The sequence below is a fragment of the Phyllobates terribilis genome, unplaced genomic scaffold (genome assembly GCF_046119375.1).
Source record: "Phyllobates terribilis strain yellow unplaced genomic scaffold, ASM4611937v1 Scaffold_7__3_contigs__length_470593459, whole genome shotgun sequence".
NCBI classification, from domain to species: domain Eukaryota; kingdom Metazoa; phylum Chordata; class Amphibia; order Anura; family Dendrobatidae; genus Phyllobates; species Phyllobates terribilis.
The window spans coordinates 383941526-383955405 of NW_027362767.1; the positions used below are offsets into that span (position 1 = coordinate 383941526).

The 13880-nt window shown below is 48.7% G+C and overlaps 1 protein-coding gene across 1 annotated transcript in view; it reads right to left on the reverse strand.

Annotated features, from left to right (window-relative positions):
• Window positions 1-5245: 5245 nt before the first annotated feature.
• The window catches only part of SAE1 (SUMO1 activating enzyme subunit 1), a 37832-nt gene continuing 29197 nt past the window's right edge, over window positions 5246-13880 (reverse strand). The window contains exons 7-9 of the mRNA XM_073641436.1: window positions 7629-7773; window positions 5774-5843; window positions 5246-5684 (exon numbers count right to left, since the gene is read on the reverse strand). Coding sequence (XP_073497537.1) covers window positions 5589-5684; window positions 5774-5843; window positions 7629-7773 — 311 coding nt within the window. The 3' untranslated portion in view covers window positions 5246-5588. The remainder of the gene's footprint in view (window positions 5685-5773; window positions 5844-7628; window positions 7774-13880) is intronic.

Consider the following 13880-nt stretch of genomic DNA (forward strand, 5'->3'; position numbering starts at 1 on the left):
TAGGAAGAGTCGTGTTTTGGTTTTTTTTTTTTAGCGATTTTTCAAGTAATTTTTGGAACAGATCTGCTTCAAAAGACTGTGTGCACATACCTTCATCTTCCTTCTCTAAGCTGATAAATGACAACATTCAGCTACTCTTTCATGTGGTCAAAAATCCACCGAGAGCAGCTCAGAAGAAGGAAGATGAGTTATAAAATTTCAGTCAGAAGGAGCTCGCTGACAGATTCTCAGTTAACTCATTCTGCAGCCAGTAATAGATCATGGAATACAGGAGCTATAGAAGGCCAAGACGATGCACACTTTTTAATGAAATCCAAATTGCAAAAATTATTTTTTTGGGCAAAAAAAAAAAAATTGTCCCTGAAGGTGCTCATATCTTTTAAAAGGTAGCCTGTCTGACGCTTTAGGGCCACCAAGCTAAATATATTGTTGGGAAGGGAAATACAAGGCAAAATCAGACATAACTGCCATAAATTGATGTTCTATTACTAAGAAAACAATTTTTTTTAAAAGTGGGCAGTTTTTGGTAATTCCTGGTACAACTCCCAATTTTTTATTTTTAATCCGCCATACGGTTCCGGACATATGAGCCCATCTAGTGCATCCAATGTGCTAATTTTTGTTGACTTTGCCAAGGAGGCGTTGTTTACAGGGTAATTATGCAAAGCAGCCTAAAAACTTGCCCCTCAGAGAATCCTATGAGCAACGCCCCCCCCTTGGTAAAGGCCACCAATATCTGGATATTGGGTGCACTAAATAAAAAGGACCAGAACTCGCTCGAACTGTATGGCTGCTGTTGAACAGATTTCTCGGTGTCGGACCCCTGCGATTCTCACATCAAACAAACAATGGTTGCAAAGCCCCCCTGTAAGAATATAGGAGTGCGAGAATCTGTCACCAAGGGAGATCGAGAGAGGCCCAGAGGTCGAGAGAGAGAGAGATCGAGAGAGGCCCAGAGATCGAGAGAGGCCCAGAGATCGAGAGAGGCCCAGAGATCGAGAGAGGCCCAGAGATCGAGAGAGGCCCAGAGATCGAGAGAGGTAGAGAGAGAGAGGTAGAGAGAGAGAGAGGTAGAGAGAGAGAGAGGTAGAGAGAGAGAGAGGTAGAGAGAGAGAGAGGTAGAGAGAGAGGTCGAGAGAGAGAGAGGTCGAGAGAGAGAGAGGTCGAGAGAGAGAGAGGTCGAGAGAGAGAGAGGTCGAGAGAGAGAGAGGTCGAGAGAGAGAGAGGTCGAGAGAGAGAGAGGTCGAGAGAGAGAGAGGTCGAGAGAGAGAGAGGTCGAGAGAGAGGTCGAGAGAGAGGTCGAGAGAGAGAGGTCGAGAGAGAGAGGTCGAGAGAGAGAGAGGTCGAGAGAGAGAGAGGTCGAGAGAGAGAGAGAGGTCGAGAGAGAGAGAGGTCGAGAGAGAGGGAGGTCGAGAGAGAGGGAGAGGTCGAGAGAGAGGGAGAGGTCGAGAGAGAGAGAGAGGTCGAGAGTGGCCCAGAGGTCGAGAGTGGCCCAGAGGTCGAGAGTGGCCCAGAGGTCGAGAGTGGCCCAGAGGTCGAGAGTGGCCCAGAGGTCGAGAGTGGCCCAGAGGTCGAGAGTGGCCCAGAGGTCGAGAGTGGCCCAGAGGTCGAGAGTGGCCCAGAGGTCGAGAGTGGCCCAGAGGTCGAGAGTGGCCCAGAGGTCGAGAGTGGCCCAGAGGTCGAGAGTGGCCCAGAGGTCGAGAGTGGCCCAGAGGTCGAGAGTGGCCCAGAGGTCGAGAGAGGCCCAGAGGCCGAGAGAGGCCCAGAGGTCGAGAGTGGCCCAGAGGTCGAGAGAGAGAGAGACCCAGAGGTCAAGAGAGATCGAGAGAGGCCCAGAGGTCGAGAGAGAGATCGAGAGAGAGATCGAGAGAGGCCCAGAGGTCGGGGGAGAGATCGAGAGAGGCCCAGAGGTCGAGAGAGGCCCAGAGGTCGAGCGAGAGAACAAGAGAGGCCCAGAGGTCGAGCGAGAGAACGAGAGAGCCCCAGAGGTCGAGCGAGAGAACGAGAGACCCAGAGGTCAAGAGAGAGATCGAGAGAGGCCCAGAGGTCGAGCGAGAGATCGAGAGAGGCCCAGAGGTCGAGCGAGAGAACGAGAGAGGCCCAGAGGTCAAGAGAGAGATCGAGAGACCCAGAGGTCAAGAGAGATCGAGAGACCCAGAGGTCAAGAGAGAGATCGAGAGAGGCCTAGAGGTCGAGCGAGAGAGGCCCAGAGGTCGAGCGAGAGAACGAGAGAGGCCCTGAGGTCGAGCGAGAGAACGAGAGACCCAGAGGTCAAGAGAGAGATCGAGAGAGGCCCAGAGGTCGAGCGAGAGATCGAGAGAGGCCCAGAGGTCGAGCGAGAGAGAGAGATCGAGAGAGGCCCAGAGGTCGAGCGAGAGAGAGAGATCGAGAGAGGCCCAGAGGTCGAGCGAGAGAGAGAGATCGAGAGAGGCCCAGAGGTCGAGCGAGAGAGAGAGATCGAGAGAGGCCCAGAGGTCGAGCGAGAGAGAGAGATCGAGAGAGGCCCAGAGGTCGAGCGAGAGGGAGAGATCGAGAGAGGCCCAGAGGTCGAGCGAGAGAGAGATCGAGAGAGGCCCAGAGGTCGAGCGAGAGAGAGAGATCGAGAGAGGCCCAGAGGTCGAGCGAGAGAGAGAGAGATCGAGAGAGGCCCAGAGGTCGAGCGAGAGATCGAGAGAGGCCCAGAGGTCGAGCGAGAGAGAGAGAGATCGAGAGAGGCCCAGAGGTCGAGCGAGAGATCGAGAGAGGCCCAGAGGTCGAGCGAGAGAGATCGAGAGAGGCCCAGAGGTCGAGCGAGAGAGAGAGATCGAGAGAGGCCCAGAGGTCGAGCGAGAGAGATCGAGAGAGGCCCAGAGGTCAAGAGAGAGATCGAGAGACCCAGAGGTCAAGAGAGAGATCGAGAAAGGCCCAGAGGTCAAGAGAGAGATCGAGAGAGGCCCAGAGGTCAAGCGAGAGATCGAGAAAGGCCCAGAGGTCGAGCGAGAGATCGAGAGGCCCAGAGGTCGAGCGAGAGAGGCCCAGAGAGAGAGAGATCGAGAGAGGCCCAGAGAGAGAGATCGAGAGAGGCCCAGAGGTCGAGCGAGAGATCGAGAGAGGCCCAGAGGTCGAGCGAGAGAGTGAGATCGAGAGAGGCCCAGAGGTCGAGCGAGAGATCGAGAGAGATCGAGAGAGGCCCAGAGGTCAAGCGAGAGAGATCGAGAGAGGCCCAGAGGTCAAGCGAGAGAGATAAAGAGAGGCCCAGAGGTCGAGCGAGAGAGGCCCAGAGGTCGAGCGAGAGATCGAGAGAGGCCCAGAGGTCGAGCGAGAGAGATCGAGAGAGGCCCAGAGGTCGAGCGAGAGAGATCGAGAGTAGCCCAGAGGTCGAGCGAGAGATCGAGAGAGGCCCAGAGGTCGAGCGAGAGATCGAGAGAGGCCCAGAGGTCAAGAGAGAGATCGAGAGACCCAGAGGTCAAGAGAGATCGAGAGACCCAGAGGTCAAGAGAGATCGAGAGACCCAGAGGTCAAGAGAGAGATCGAGAGACCCAGAGGTCAAGAGAGAGATCGAGAGACCCAGAGGTCAAGAGAGAGATCGAGAGACCCAGAGGTCAAGAGAGAGATCGAGAGACCCAGAGGTCAAGAGAGAGATCGAGAGAGGCCCAGAGGTCAAGAGAGAGATCGAGAGAGGCCCAGAGGTCAAGAGAGAGATCGAGAGAGGCCCAGAGGTCAAGAGAGAGATCGAGAGAGGCCCAGAGGTCAAGAGAGAGATCGAGAGAGGCCCAGAGGTCAAGAGAGAGATCGAGAGAGGCCCAGAGGTCGAGCGAGAGAGGCCCAGAGGTCGAGCGAGAGATCGAGAGAGGCCCAGAGGTCGAGCGAGAGAGGCCCAGAGGTCGAGCGAGAGATCGAGAGAGGCCCAGAGGTCGAGCGAGAGAGGCCCAGAGGTCGAGCGATCGAGAGAGGCCCAGAGAGAGAGAGATCGAGAGAGGCCCAGAGAGAGAGAGATCGAGAGAGGCCCAGAGAGAGAGAGATCGAGAGAGGCCCAGAGAGAGAGAGATCGAGAGAGGCCCAGAGGTCGAGCGAGAGATCGAGAGAGGCCCAGAGGTCGAGCGAGAGAGTGAGATCGAGAGAGGCCCAGAGGTCGAGCGAGAGATCGAGAGAGACCCAGAGGTCAAGCGAGAGAGAGAGATCGAGAGAGGCCCAGAGGTCAAGCGAGAGAGAGAGATCGAGAGAGGCCCAGAGGTCAAGCGAGAGATCGAGAGAGGGCCAGAGGTCGAGCGAGAGAGATAAAGAGAGGCCCAGAGGTCGAGCGAGAGAGAGAGATGGAGAGAGGCCCAGAGGTCGAGCGAGAGAGATCGAGAGAGGCCCAGAGGTCGAGCGAGAGAGAGAGAGATCGAGAGAGGCCCAGAGGTCGAGCGAGAGATCGAGAGAGGCCCAGAGGTCGAGCGAGAGAGAGAGATCGAGCGAGAGATCGAGCGAGGCCCAGAGGTCGAGCGAGAGATCGAGAGAGGCCCAGAGGTCGAGCGAGAGAGAGAGATCGAGAGAGGCCCAGAGGTCGAGCGAGAGAGAGAGATCGAGAGAGGCCCAGAGGTCGAGCGAGAGAGAGAGATCGAGCGAGAGATCGAGCGAGAGATCGAGCGAGAGATCGAGCGAGAGATTCAGTTAAAAAAATGCCTTACCCATGCAGAACATCTTATCCATAAAATCCTAATCCGGAGTCTAAGGCTATGCACACACATTTAGTATTTGTAGCAGATTTCTCTGCTGCAAAAAAACTGAGTGTTTGCAGGAAAAACGCTGCATAAAAAAAAAACAAGAAAAAAAAAACATTTTTGCCTGCCTTTTATTCCCATTCATATGAATAGGTGAATAATGCTGCAAAAATGCTGAAAGAATCGACAGGCTGCAGAAGTGAAACGGAAAAAATAAGCAGCGTGTGCACGAGGAATCTTATTCTCTTTGCCAATACTGTAAAATGCTGCATTATTTCAGTGCCAAAAAAAAAAAGCTTCAAAAACACAATTTGTGAATAAGCCCCTAAAGTGTCCTTCCCTTCTGGCCTGCACTGGGATGGTATACATTGGTGTGATTTTTTTTTAGTCTTTTACCTGAATTAACATTCGGTCCTACTTTCTGACGCTTTGTCTCTACGGACAACAGATCATCATGTAATTTTGGGGCAACCTGAGCACTGGCAATGTATTATAAATGTAAGAATAAAGACTCATTGCAATTTTTTTAATTTTTTTTTTATTGAAAATGAAAAAAATAAAAATCAGAACAGCAAAAATACAGCCAGTTATATAAAAAACATTGAAACAAAACCATCGTGGATCATGTGACATTTCTATCGTGGTTTCCCAGAGGGCAGAACACATTTCACTTTCAGTTTTCTTGGAGCTAGTTTTCAACAAAACCTTCATTCAGCATCTTCAGATTGGAAAATCCGGAGAACCGGAGGGAGCGTCACGTCACAGCATCATATTCGCTCATCACGGCAGCTTTTTATTTGACCATTCCTGTATGTGGTGACCTGGAGGGTACCCGAGCTAAAAAGTGCCGTTATATTGGTCAGAGTGTCACTGATCTGCCGATTCTCCAATACATAACCTTAGCGATCAACACTTGGCGCCCAAACAGTCCACGATGCCGCTGCTCTTCAGCCCATCGAAGAAGAAGAAGTTATTATGTGGGGGGTCCCGTTGGGAAAGAGCCTGTGGACGAGAAAAAAAAGGAAACATAGTAAGTGAGCCGCCACGATGCTGGAGGGTCCGCGTCTATATACAAGGTGTGTGCTCAATACCTTGACTACCTCTTGGCCGAGAACACCTCCTACCACCGCACAGACAGGAGCCATTTCCGAAAAACAATAGCTGTGGGAAAAGGAAAAAAACAAAGACAAAATTAAAAGGGCTATAAATCCCCATAAATGTCTGATAGTTGCTGGTCACACCTACCTTTACAGATAAAGAAATAGCCACGTGTCCATGACTATTAACTGCTATGGGAGTCCCAATAAGAACTGAGTGTGATCGGTAGAGTTGAGCAAAGTGGACACTATCAGTAGACCATGGCAGCTGGAGCAGCGCCCTGTGAACCGCCTCCTACCTGCTGCCATCCCGGCTCCTTTTCTAAATAGTACAATCAAATGGCGCCGTGCCCGGTCGATGTAGAGGCGCCTGGGATGGAGGAGGTTCGCAGAGCTCTGGACCTGGCCAGCCACGGTCTACCGACATGGCCACTGGTGGTAAAACGGTCTGCAAATCCATCAATATTACGATTGGCTTTTGCTGTAGATTTTCCTGGTTCTGTGTAGAGTTATGGAAGAGACAAGTCTTAAAGTGACCCCAGAAAGACTGTTACTGCTCCCTCTGGACAGCCTCCATTGACCCTGTGGGAAGCAGGAACTTTTCTTCATGCTACCACCTCCTCACCGATCAGACTGTCACATTTGGATTAAGGCATTATTTTTGAAAAATTTGGTAAAGGTGTACAGAATTGTAAAGTGATGGGTGCAGTTTTCACAATGCATCGAGTATCCACCTTCAGACAATATATGGTTATCAGGGATGAATGGGGTCTCTTATTGGTGAAAACTGCCCCAACAGTGAAAAATCTCACTACCACCAAACGCCCCAATACTGACCCCTTTTTACCTCTCTCCGCTCACAAATAGACATTGGACTTGTCACTATGTTGGGCCCTTGTTCCTGTGGATATTACACGCACGGCTGGACACAATTGCTGCTATTGTAGTTGTGAGTGATGCCGTACGAGCCCCACATGTGGCCTTGTGCTCACAGCTGGGATGATGAGACCTTACATGACGCTGTACGGTATTATTACCATCAGGCGATATTACAGTGTGTAATGCTGCACAGCGGAGCAGGACATTGTTAATATAGAGCTTTCAGAATCAGAACGGAGGAGAAATGATTGCATTGTGTGTTATGATTAGTTGGTTCATTTAATTTCTTGCCGTGTTTAAAGGGGATCGGTCAACATTAACCCATTACATATAATACATCAGGACTGTAAAGGATACTTTTATTGGCAATATTCAAGAAGCAGCAATGGTTTAGAGTAGGGACCAGGAGGAAAAAGTTATTCTGCCTGACTGTGTAGGGGCAGAAAGACCTGCAAGCGAGAGCAGTAAGAAAGTAGTCTCCCTACTACGATCAGTCCTCCTTTATGGCTTTTTAGTGACCCCCACAGAGGGCAGGAATGACATTTTGGTCATTCTATCACCCTATAAACAAATTTTTATTTCTATTTTGTTATTAAAACTTCACGCTATTATACACAATTGCATGAGTATGTACAGGATTGCAAAGTGCTGGGTGACAATGTGACAATGGCTACTTTTGGACAATTTGAAGGGTATGGGCGAATATTATCTTTCTTGGGGGCCTGTCAAAAAAAAATATATATATATATATATTATATATATATATATATATATACATACACACACATTCTATGTATATTAAAATAGAGAATAAAGGTAGATATTATAAAAAAGGAAAAAATATAATAATTATGCAGAAAGAATTTGCACCAAAATGAATCTGCACACAGGCATCCTTCTCCTTTATTGAGGGGCTTTGTGTAGCTGCTCCCGACAGTCTTTTTGGGGTGGTATACAGTAGGTAAATTACCTTGCAAAGTCTTCTTGCAGCAGGTCGGGGTTAACCCCCATAGAGTCCAGCAGGTCGTTGCGGATCTGCAGCAGCACTTCGCAGTCCTCCTGGAAGCGGCCGGGCTGGGGGTCTCTCCCCTTGTCTGTGCGGAACTTCATTATGACTGTAGAGACAGTAAGGACGGGATCACTGTATATCATAAGTGTGGGGCCATTATGTTTTACCTTTTCCTACTGGAATAAAATCAGATTGTAGAGATTTTAGGATCCAGAACGACGGGCCTCCTTCTAATAACTCCGAATTCGCTAATAGGGTATGTGGAAGAGACATTTCTCTAACCAAGAACCCCTTTAGTAGAGTGTCCCAGCCAGTCGCATTCAGCTAGATCAATGTGGACCCCCCCCCCCCCCCCGTGTCCCACCAGGCCGGAAGACTACAGCTAGAAGTTAGAGCGGAGCTGTGCTCTTGTGGCTGAGGGATGTGGCGCTCCTTGTTCTCAAGATCAGAGATCGGACATCCCATTCATCTATCCAGTAGGTTTCTGGCTGGAATCTCCCTTTAAAGGATTCTTCTCACCTCCATAAATGGATAGATGGTAAATACAAGCACTTGTTCAATTTACTGCTTATTAAAACTTATTCAGCCGTTCTTGAGCTGTTAACACTTTTCTTTATGGCCCGTTGCCTAAGCGACCGACCACTGCTGCTGTCTCGCTTGAAAGCACCAGCTGAAGCTGGCCAGGATTAAGATGTAACATCACGGTCCAGGGATCCTGGCCGGCTTCAAAACAGCGCTTACAAGCTCAAAAGAAAACAGGTTGTAAGCACTGCACACATTTTGCGGTCTAGCAGCAGTGGTCGGTCTCCTAAGTAATGGGCTGTCATCAAAAGAAAAATGTTAATATCTCAAAAACGGCTGAAAATTTTAATAACCAGTAAATGGCAAAATTGCTAGTATTTACAAGCACAATCCGAAAATATCCACCTATGAAGATGGAAATGCCCCTTTTAAGGTTTTTGGCCCATTTCATTTCCTAAATCCAGCGAGTAATGAGCCTCATGGGTTGGCATGCTGACTTGATCAGTCCTTTGGACGTATCCATCCTAGACCATTGTCTGGTTAGTGCCTACCCCCTCCTCCCCTGCAGACAGATTCTAAACACCAGCGTCTGACTAATGCAAATTTTACATATTCAGATTGAAAATCGGAGCCGTTTTTAGCAGATGAGAGATGGTGGAGATAAAGCCCCCTCTGACGTGGGAGACCACCGTTTCATTATAGCTGCACGGCCGCTGGATCCAAACACAAGGCAGAAGCGGGGTTTTCTCATGACTGCACTGCCCCCTACTGGTAACAGAAGACGCCAAATCTTGTGATTATTTTCGTGTAATGCAGCTGTATAACGTAACAAAATGTATTAAAAAGGGAAGAAAATTTACACAATTCCAATCATTACTTTAAATTAAGAACTTTTTTTTTTTTTTTTTTTTATAAAAGACAATGTGGTCGTTAGGGAAATCTGAAATCTCATAAATAATCCAGATTTTCATAATGGCCCCACGCAGCACACAAGATGGGCCGGCATCTTCTGTTCTCTGCAGCTCACTTGTCAGCTTCGCTGTACAGACATGGACAGATTGTGCAGAGTCATCACAGAGTATTGTACCGTTAGTGTATGCAGCTCCCCTGTCACACCCGGGTTTCAGGACAAAGGGGCTAAACACAATCAATTTCTAAAGACTATATACGACTAGGATATTTTTTTTGTAAATTGATAGCCATTTAGGCTTTCCGTCAAATATGGCTTCTCTTCCAAACCCTACCCTCCATATGCACGTGTGCATGGCTGATTGAGCCTGCATGTGTCTTCAATGGGGGAAACCAAAGGGTAAAGTGGAATCTGCTCCTGTGGGAAGTATTGGGGTTCCCTGTACCCCTACATAACCCTCCAGAGAGGAGAAGGCTGTGGGACACGTGGCTCTACCTTGTGGACTCAGCAAACACTGATGGCCGTCTGTAACTCATACACACTTTTCTGGGGAGGGTGGGGGGCAAAGTGTATAGTTATGGGGGACACAGATGGCCTCTTTATTTCTGGTATGTAAACTACATTTATATAGCCACACACAGGCAACAATGTCTGTGACCCGATGGATGGGGGTGTAAGGGGCACACAGGATGGTATTGTGGGCGACAGGTCTATACAGGAAAGAAGTGGGGGTCTCCAACACAGCTGCCCTTTTGAAGATAAAAATGGTTATATGTAGAAAAAAATAATCCACTATATTTATTAGAAAAAGTAAAAAATTCATTAAGAAAACGTTCAGGTTTTTTTATGTTTTTGGAGCAGTAACTCTCCAAAAACTCTTGAAAAAAAAACCCTCTTAAAGGAAATCTGTCAGAAGGATCACCCCTCCTCAGCGTCTATATGGACATGGAAAGCTGTATAAAATGATACCATGATATCTGCAATACAATGTTTTATTTCAGAGAAATCCACATTTTACTTAAATGTAAATGAGCTGTTAGGGAGATCTATGTTTGGCCCAGAGATCCTAAGACTCCGCCTCCAGAGCCTATTGTGAATGAAAAGGGGCGTTACCAGTGTGAGACATGTAATGACCCACAGTCTGCTCTCCTGATCTACATGTCTCACACTGATAACTCCTCCTTTCATTTACAATAACTCTGGGGGCAGATTTTCAGAGAGATCTATGTCTGGCCCATAGATCTTAACAGCTCATTTACATATTAAGAAAAACGTTGATTTTTCTGGAAAAAGACAGATGGTAGATATCAAGGTATCATTTTATTCAACTTCCTATGAACATGTCCATATAGACGTCTAAGGAGGGCTGAGCCCACTGACAGATTCCCTTTAAGACTTTCCCTTGTCTATGGAACTAACAGCAACCAGAGGAAAGGTAAACCGATTATTGTTTTTTCCAGGAGTTGGTTTTTTTTTTTTGTTTTTTTTTTTTATTAATTGCAGGAGAAGAGCAGCAGCGTCCCAGGACCATACATCCACCCTCCGCCTTCTGCTCAGGTTTCTCATCCCTCTGGTTTATGCTCGTCTTTACTGTGACCAGGATATTATTCATTGTTCAAGTGAGAATTCAGGACACATGCCCAAAGCAAATAAAGTAATAGAGTCTGCTGGGAGGGAGTGGTGGCATCTGTCTTATCACTTCCCCTAAGGCTGAGACGACAGCAGCGCGAGGGCATCCAAAAATAACAGCAGCTTCTCCGGCTCATCTTCCACAAAGGGCAGGTCCCGACCCTCCGAGCACGTGCCATCCCCACCTCGCACGCTGCACATCCATCCTGCAAAAACAACGCAGGCGACGTCTGCCTGCAGAGGCGAGGGCAGGCAGCGGGCATGCACAGTGCCAGGCAGCATGGCACCATCCTTCTAGAATGAAGCTTGTCTGGTTCAGAACTCTGCTCACTGTCAGTTCTTCCCATTCTACAGACGCTAATCCCCATCCATTGACTTCTATGGGGTGTTCCAGCACTTGTTCTATGGATGTATCTGAACATCCGGAGCAGCAGGGACTCAGCACCTGGCACTTATCTGGACATCTCTTAAAGTGCCCACTTTGCAGCATCTTTTCTTCTATCTCTGCAATGCCTCGGTTATTCCTCCTGGAAATGTATTAGGAGAATAGGAGCTGGTCATTCGGTCATGTCTCTACACGCTTCCTCACTATCCAATCAGAACTACGGGTATAGGGACTCAGCCTGCCCACAATGAGAATGGGATCACCCAGCTAATTTATTCATGCATTTCCAGGAGGAATAACAGAGTGATGCAAGAACGCAAAGAGGAGCTGACAGTTAAAGGGGTATTCACATCTCCAAGATCTTATCCTAATATGTAGAAGGTGTAATAGTAATATTAGCAAATACCTCCAATTAGAAATGTAATATATTTCTTCTGATTCACTGTTTCTTTTCCCACGTGGAGGGCATTGCAGTAGCTTAGGTATCTCCATGGTTACGACCACTAGCAACTAACTGTCACTACATGAGAGGTCGTATCCATGGAGACTTAAGCTGCTGCAATGCCCTGCACATGAGGTAAGTGACGTAGCTAATCAGAAGAACTATACTACATTTCTAATTGGAGGAATTTGCTAATATTAATACACCTACTACATATTGGGATAGGATCTTGGAGATGGGAATACCCCATTAAGTCTGCTCTAAGGGTTCTTTACAAATCGGACGAACATCCCCATAAACTAGGAGAGATGTGCGGCCGACAACAATCCAAAGATGCACTCAGCTGAGGAATGAGCTTGTCGGCTGATCACTGCCATGTGTACGCTGACCAATGATCGGCCTTGCTGCTTGCAGGATGAAGGCTCTGCATGACTTGGTGTAATATTCAGAACGTGGCTCGGAAAAGGCTGGAAAAAACAGAAATAGGCCAAATATTCACATACATTTGGAGAGTGACCCCCCACAATCAATGGAATAAGGTCCCGAGCCCCCAGTACCTCCTGACTGCACGACCGAGGCAAAACCAAGCTCGGATGCAGCAGCCGCTGAGCATGAGCCCCACGTCTATGGAGCGGCACTGCGCGTGCTCAACCTCTGCTCCATCCCATCTCCTGCGGTAATATGGTTAGGATCGTGGGGGGTCCTTTATGAATAAAGCCCTTTACAAAAAAAAAAGCTGCCGGTGAAGCTGTAAGAGTAGCAGTTACATAGACCTGTCAAATCTGTTGTACTTTCCTAGAATCGCTGGTACTCCCTCGTCCTGCCTGGGCTTGCTGGGCGACAAAAAGGCCCCAAGGAATCCATTAATATAGACACCAGTGGACCACAGGGGATGGGTGTGAAATAGTACTCAAACCTGAACCTGGAATTACCCTGTAAGAGGTTGCGGAGCGAGCAGGGCTGAGGCTCGGAGGAATGTACATCCAGCCCGGACCCCTCCTGCAGGTCACAGCGCAGGAAACCCAGAATAGCGGAGCAGGTGCACGCCACGCCCGGGACAGCAGAGCACAAGGACGCCCTTCAGCTCCGTTTCGGAGTCCAGTTGCCACGTGGGGGTGGAGTGGGCCTGGCAGACGGCGGCAGGAAGGAAGTCTTATGAGCATGGACAAACATGACGAGAGAAAGAAAATACCCTTGTATGTCAGAGCTTCAGGAATCACAAAGCGCAGCTCTGCCATGTGCCCGTCCTATAGAGATGGTAGGAGAAGGCCCCGCAGATGCCCCGCGCCGACACCACATCACCGCAGCTCATCTGGGGAGTGCGGGATTTCATTTAACGTGGGAACCTATGGGTGACGCTACAGTATACAGCAGATGTATACGTCATACATCCGTGAGGACGCACCCACTGGCTTATATGGGATATCAGGGTCTGTTCTGACATTTGCGTTGGGTGGAGGGGGGGAACCTGTTAAAAGTCACATGAGGACCACCAGGCTTGTGCCACCATAAGTGTACGGGCTGTCCTCATTTATTACTTTCCATAAAAGCTTTGAAGCGCAGACGCCAAAAGTATCCATAGACCCCACATTTGGCACTCGCCAAGAGCCCCGTTACAGAGTATGCTGGGCTGGTATGAAGACATGATTGTTTTCCCATAATTTACTACATAGTCCCATATATCATGCAACCTATACACTATATGGGGAAAAGTACATGCCCCCTTCATGTTACACCTATATGATCTTTTATGGCCTCGTCTACACCGATAAAACACTGATATGGAGTTGGCCCCTCTCCAGCTATAACAGACCCCGCTCTTCTGGGATGGCTTCCTACAAGATTTTGTAGTAATCTATGAGACTTTTTGCCCCATCATCCAGAAGAGCATTTGTGAGGTCAGACCCAGATGTTGGGGAGAGGCCGGGGTCACAATCTTTGTTCTAGTTCATCCTCGTGGTGTTGGATGGGTTGAGGTCCGGACTCTGTGCGGCCGCTCATGTTCTCCCCCCTCCATGTCTGTATTGAGTTGTGCACTGGGCACAGTCATGGGGGGCAGAGAAGGGTCTTCCCTAAACTGCTCCCACAAAGCTGGAAGCTACAATTGTCCACAATGTCTTGTGCTAAAGGTTTAAGATTACCCTTCACTGGAGCTAAGGGGAAGAAGCCAATCTCTGAAAAACATCCCCATAGTATTATTATTCCTCCTCCACCAAACTGTACAGCAGGTTCAATGCAGTCAGGGGGTAATGTTCTCCTGGAATCACCAAACCCAGACTCCTCCATCAGACGCCAGGTAGAGAAGTGTGATCCGTCACTGCACAG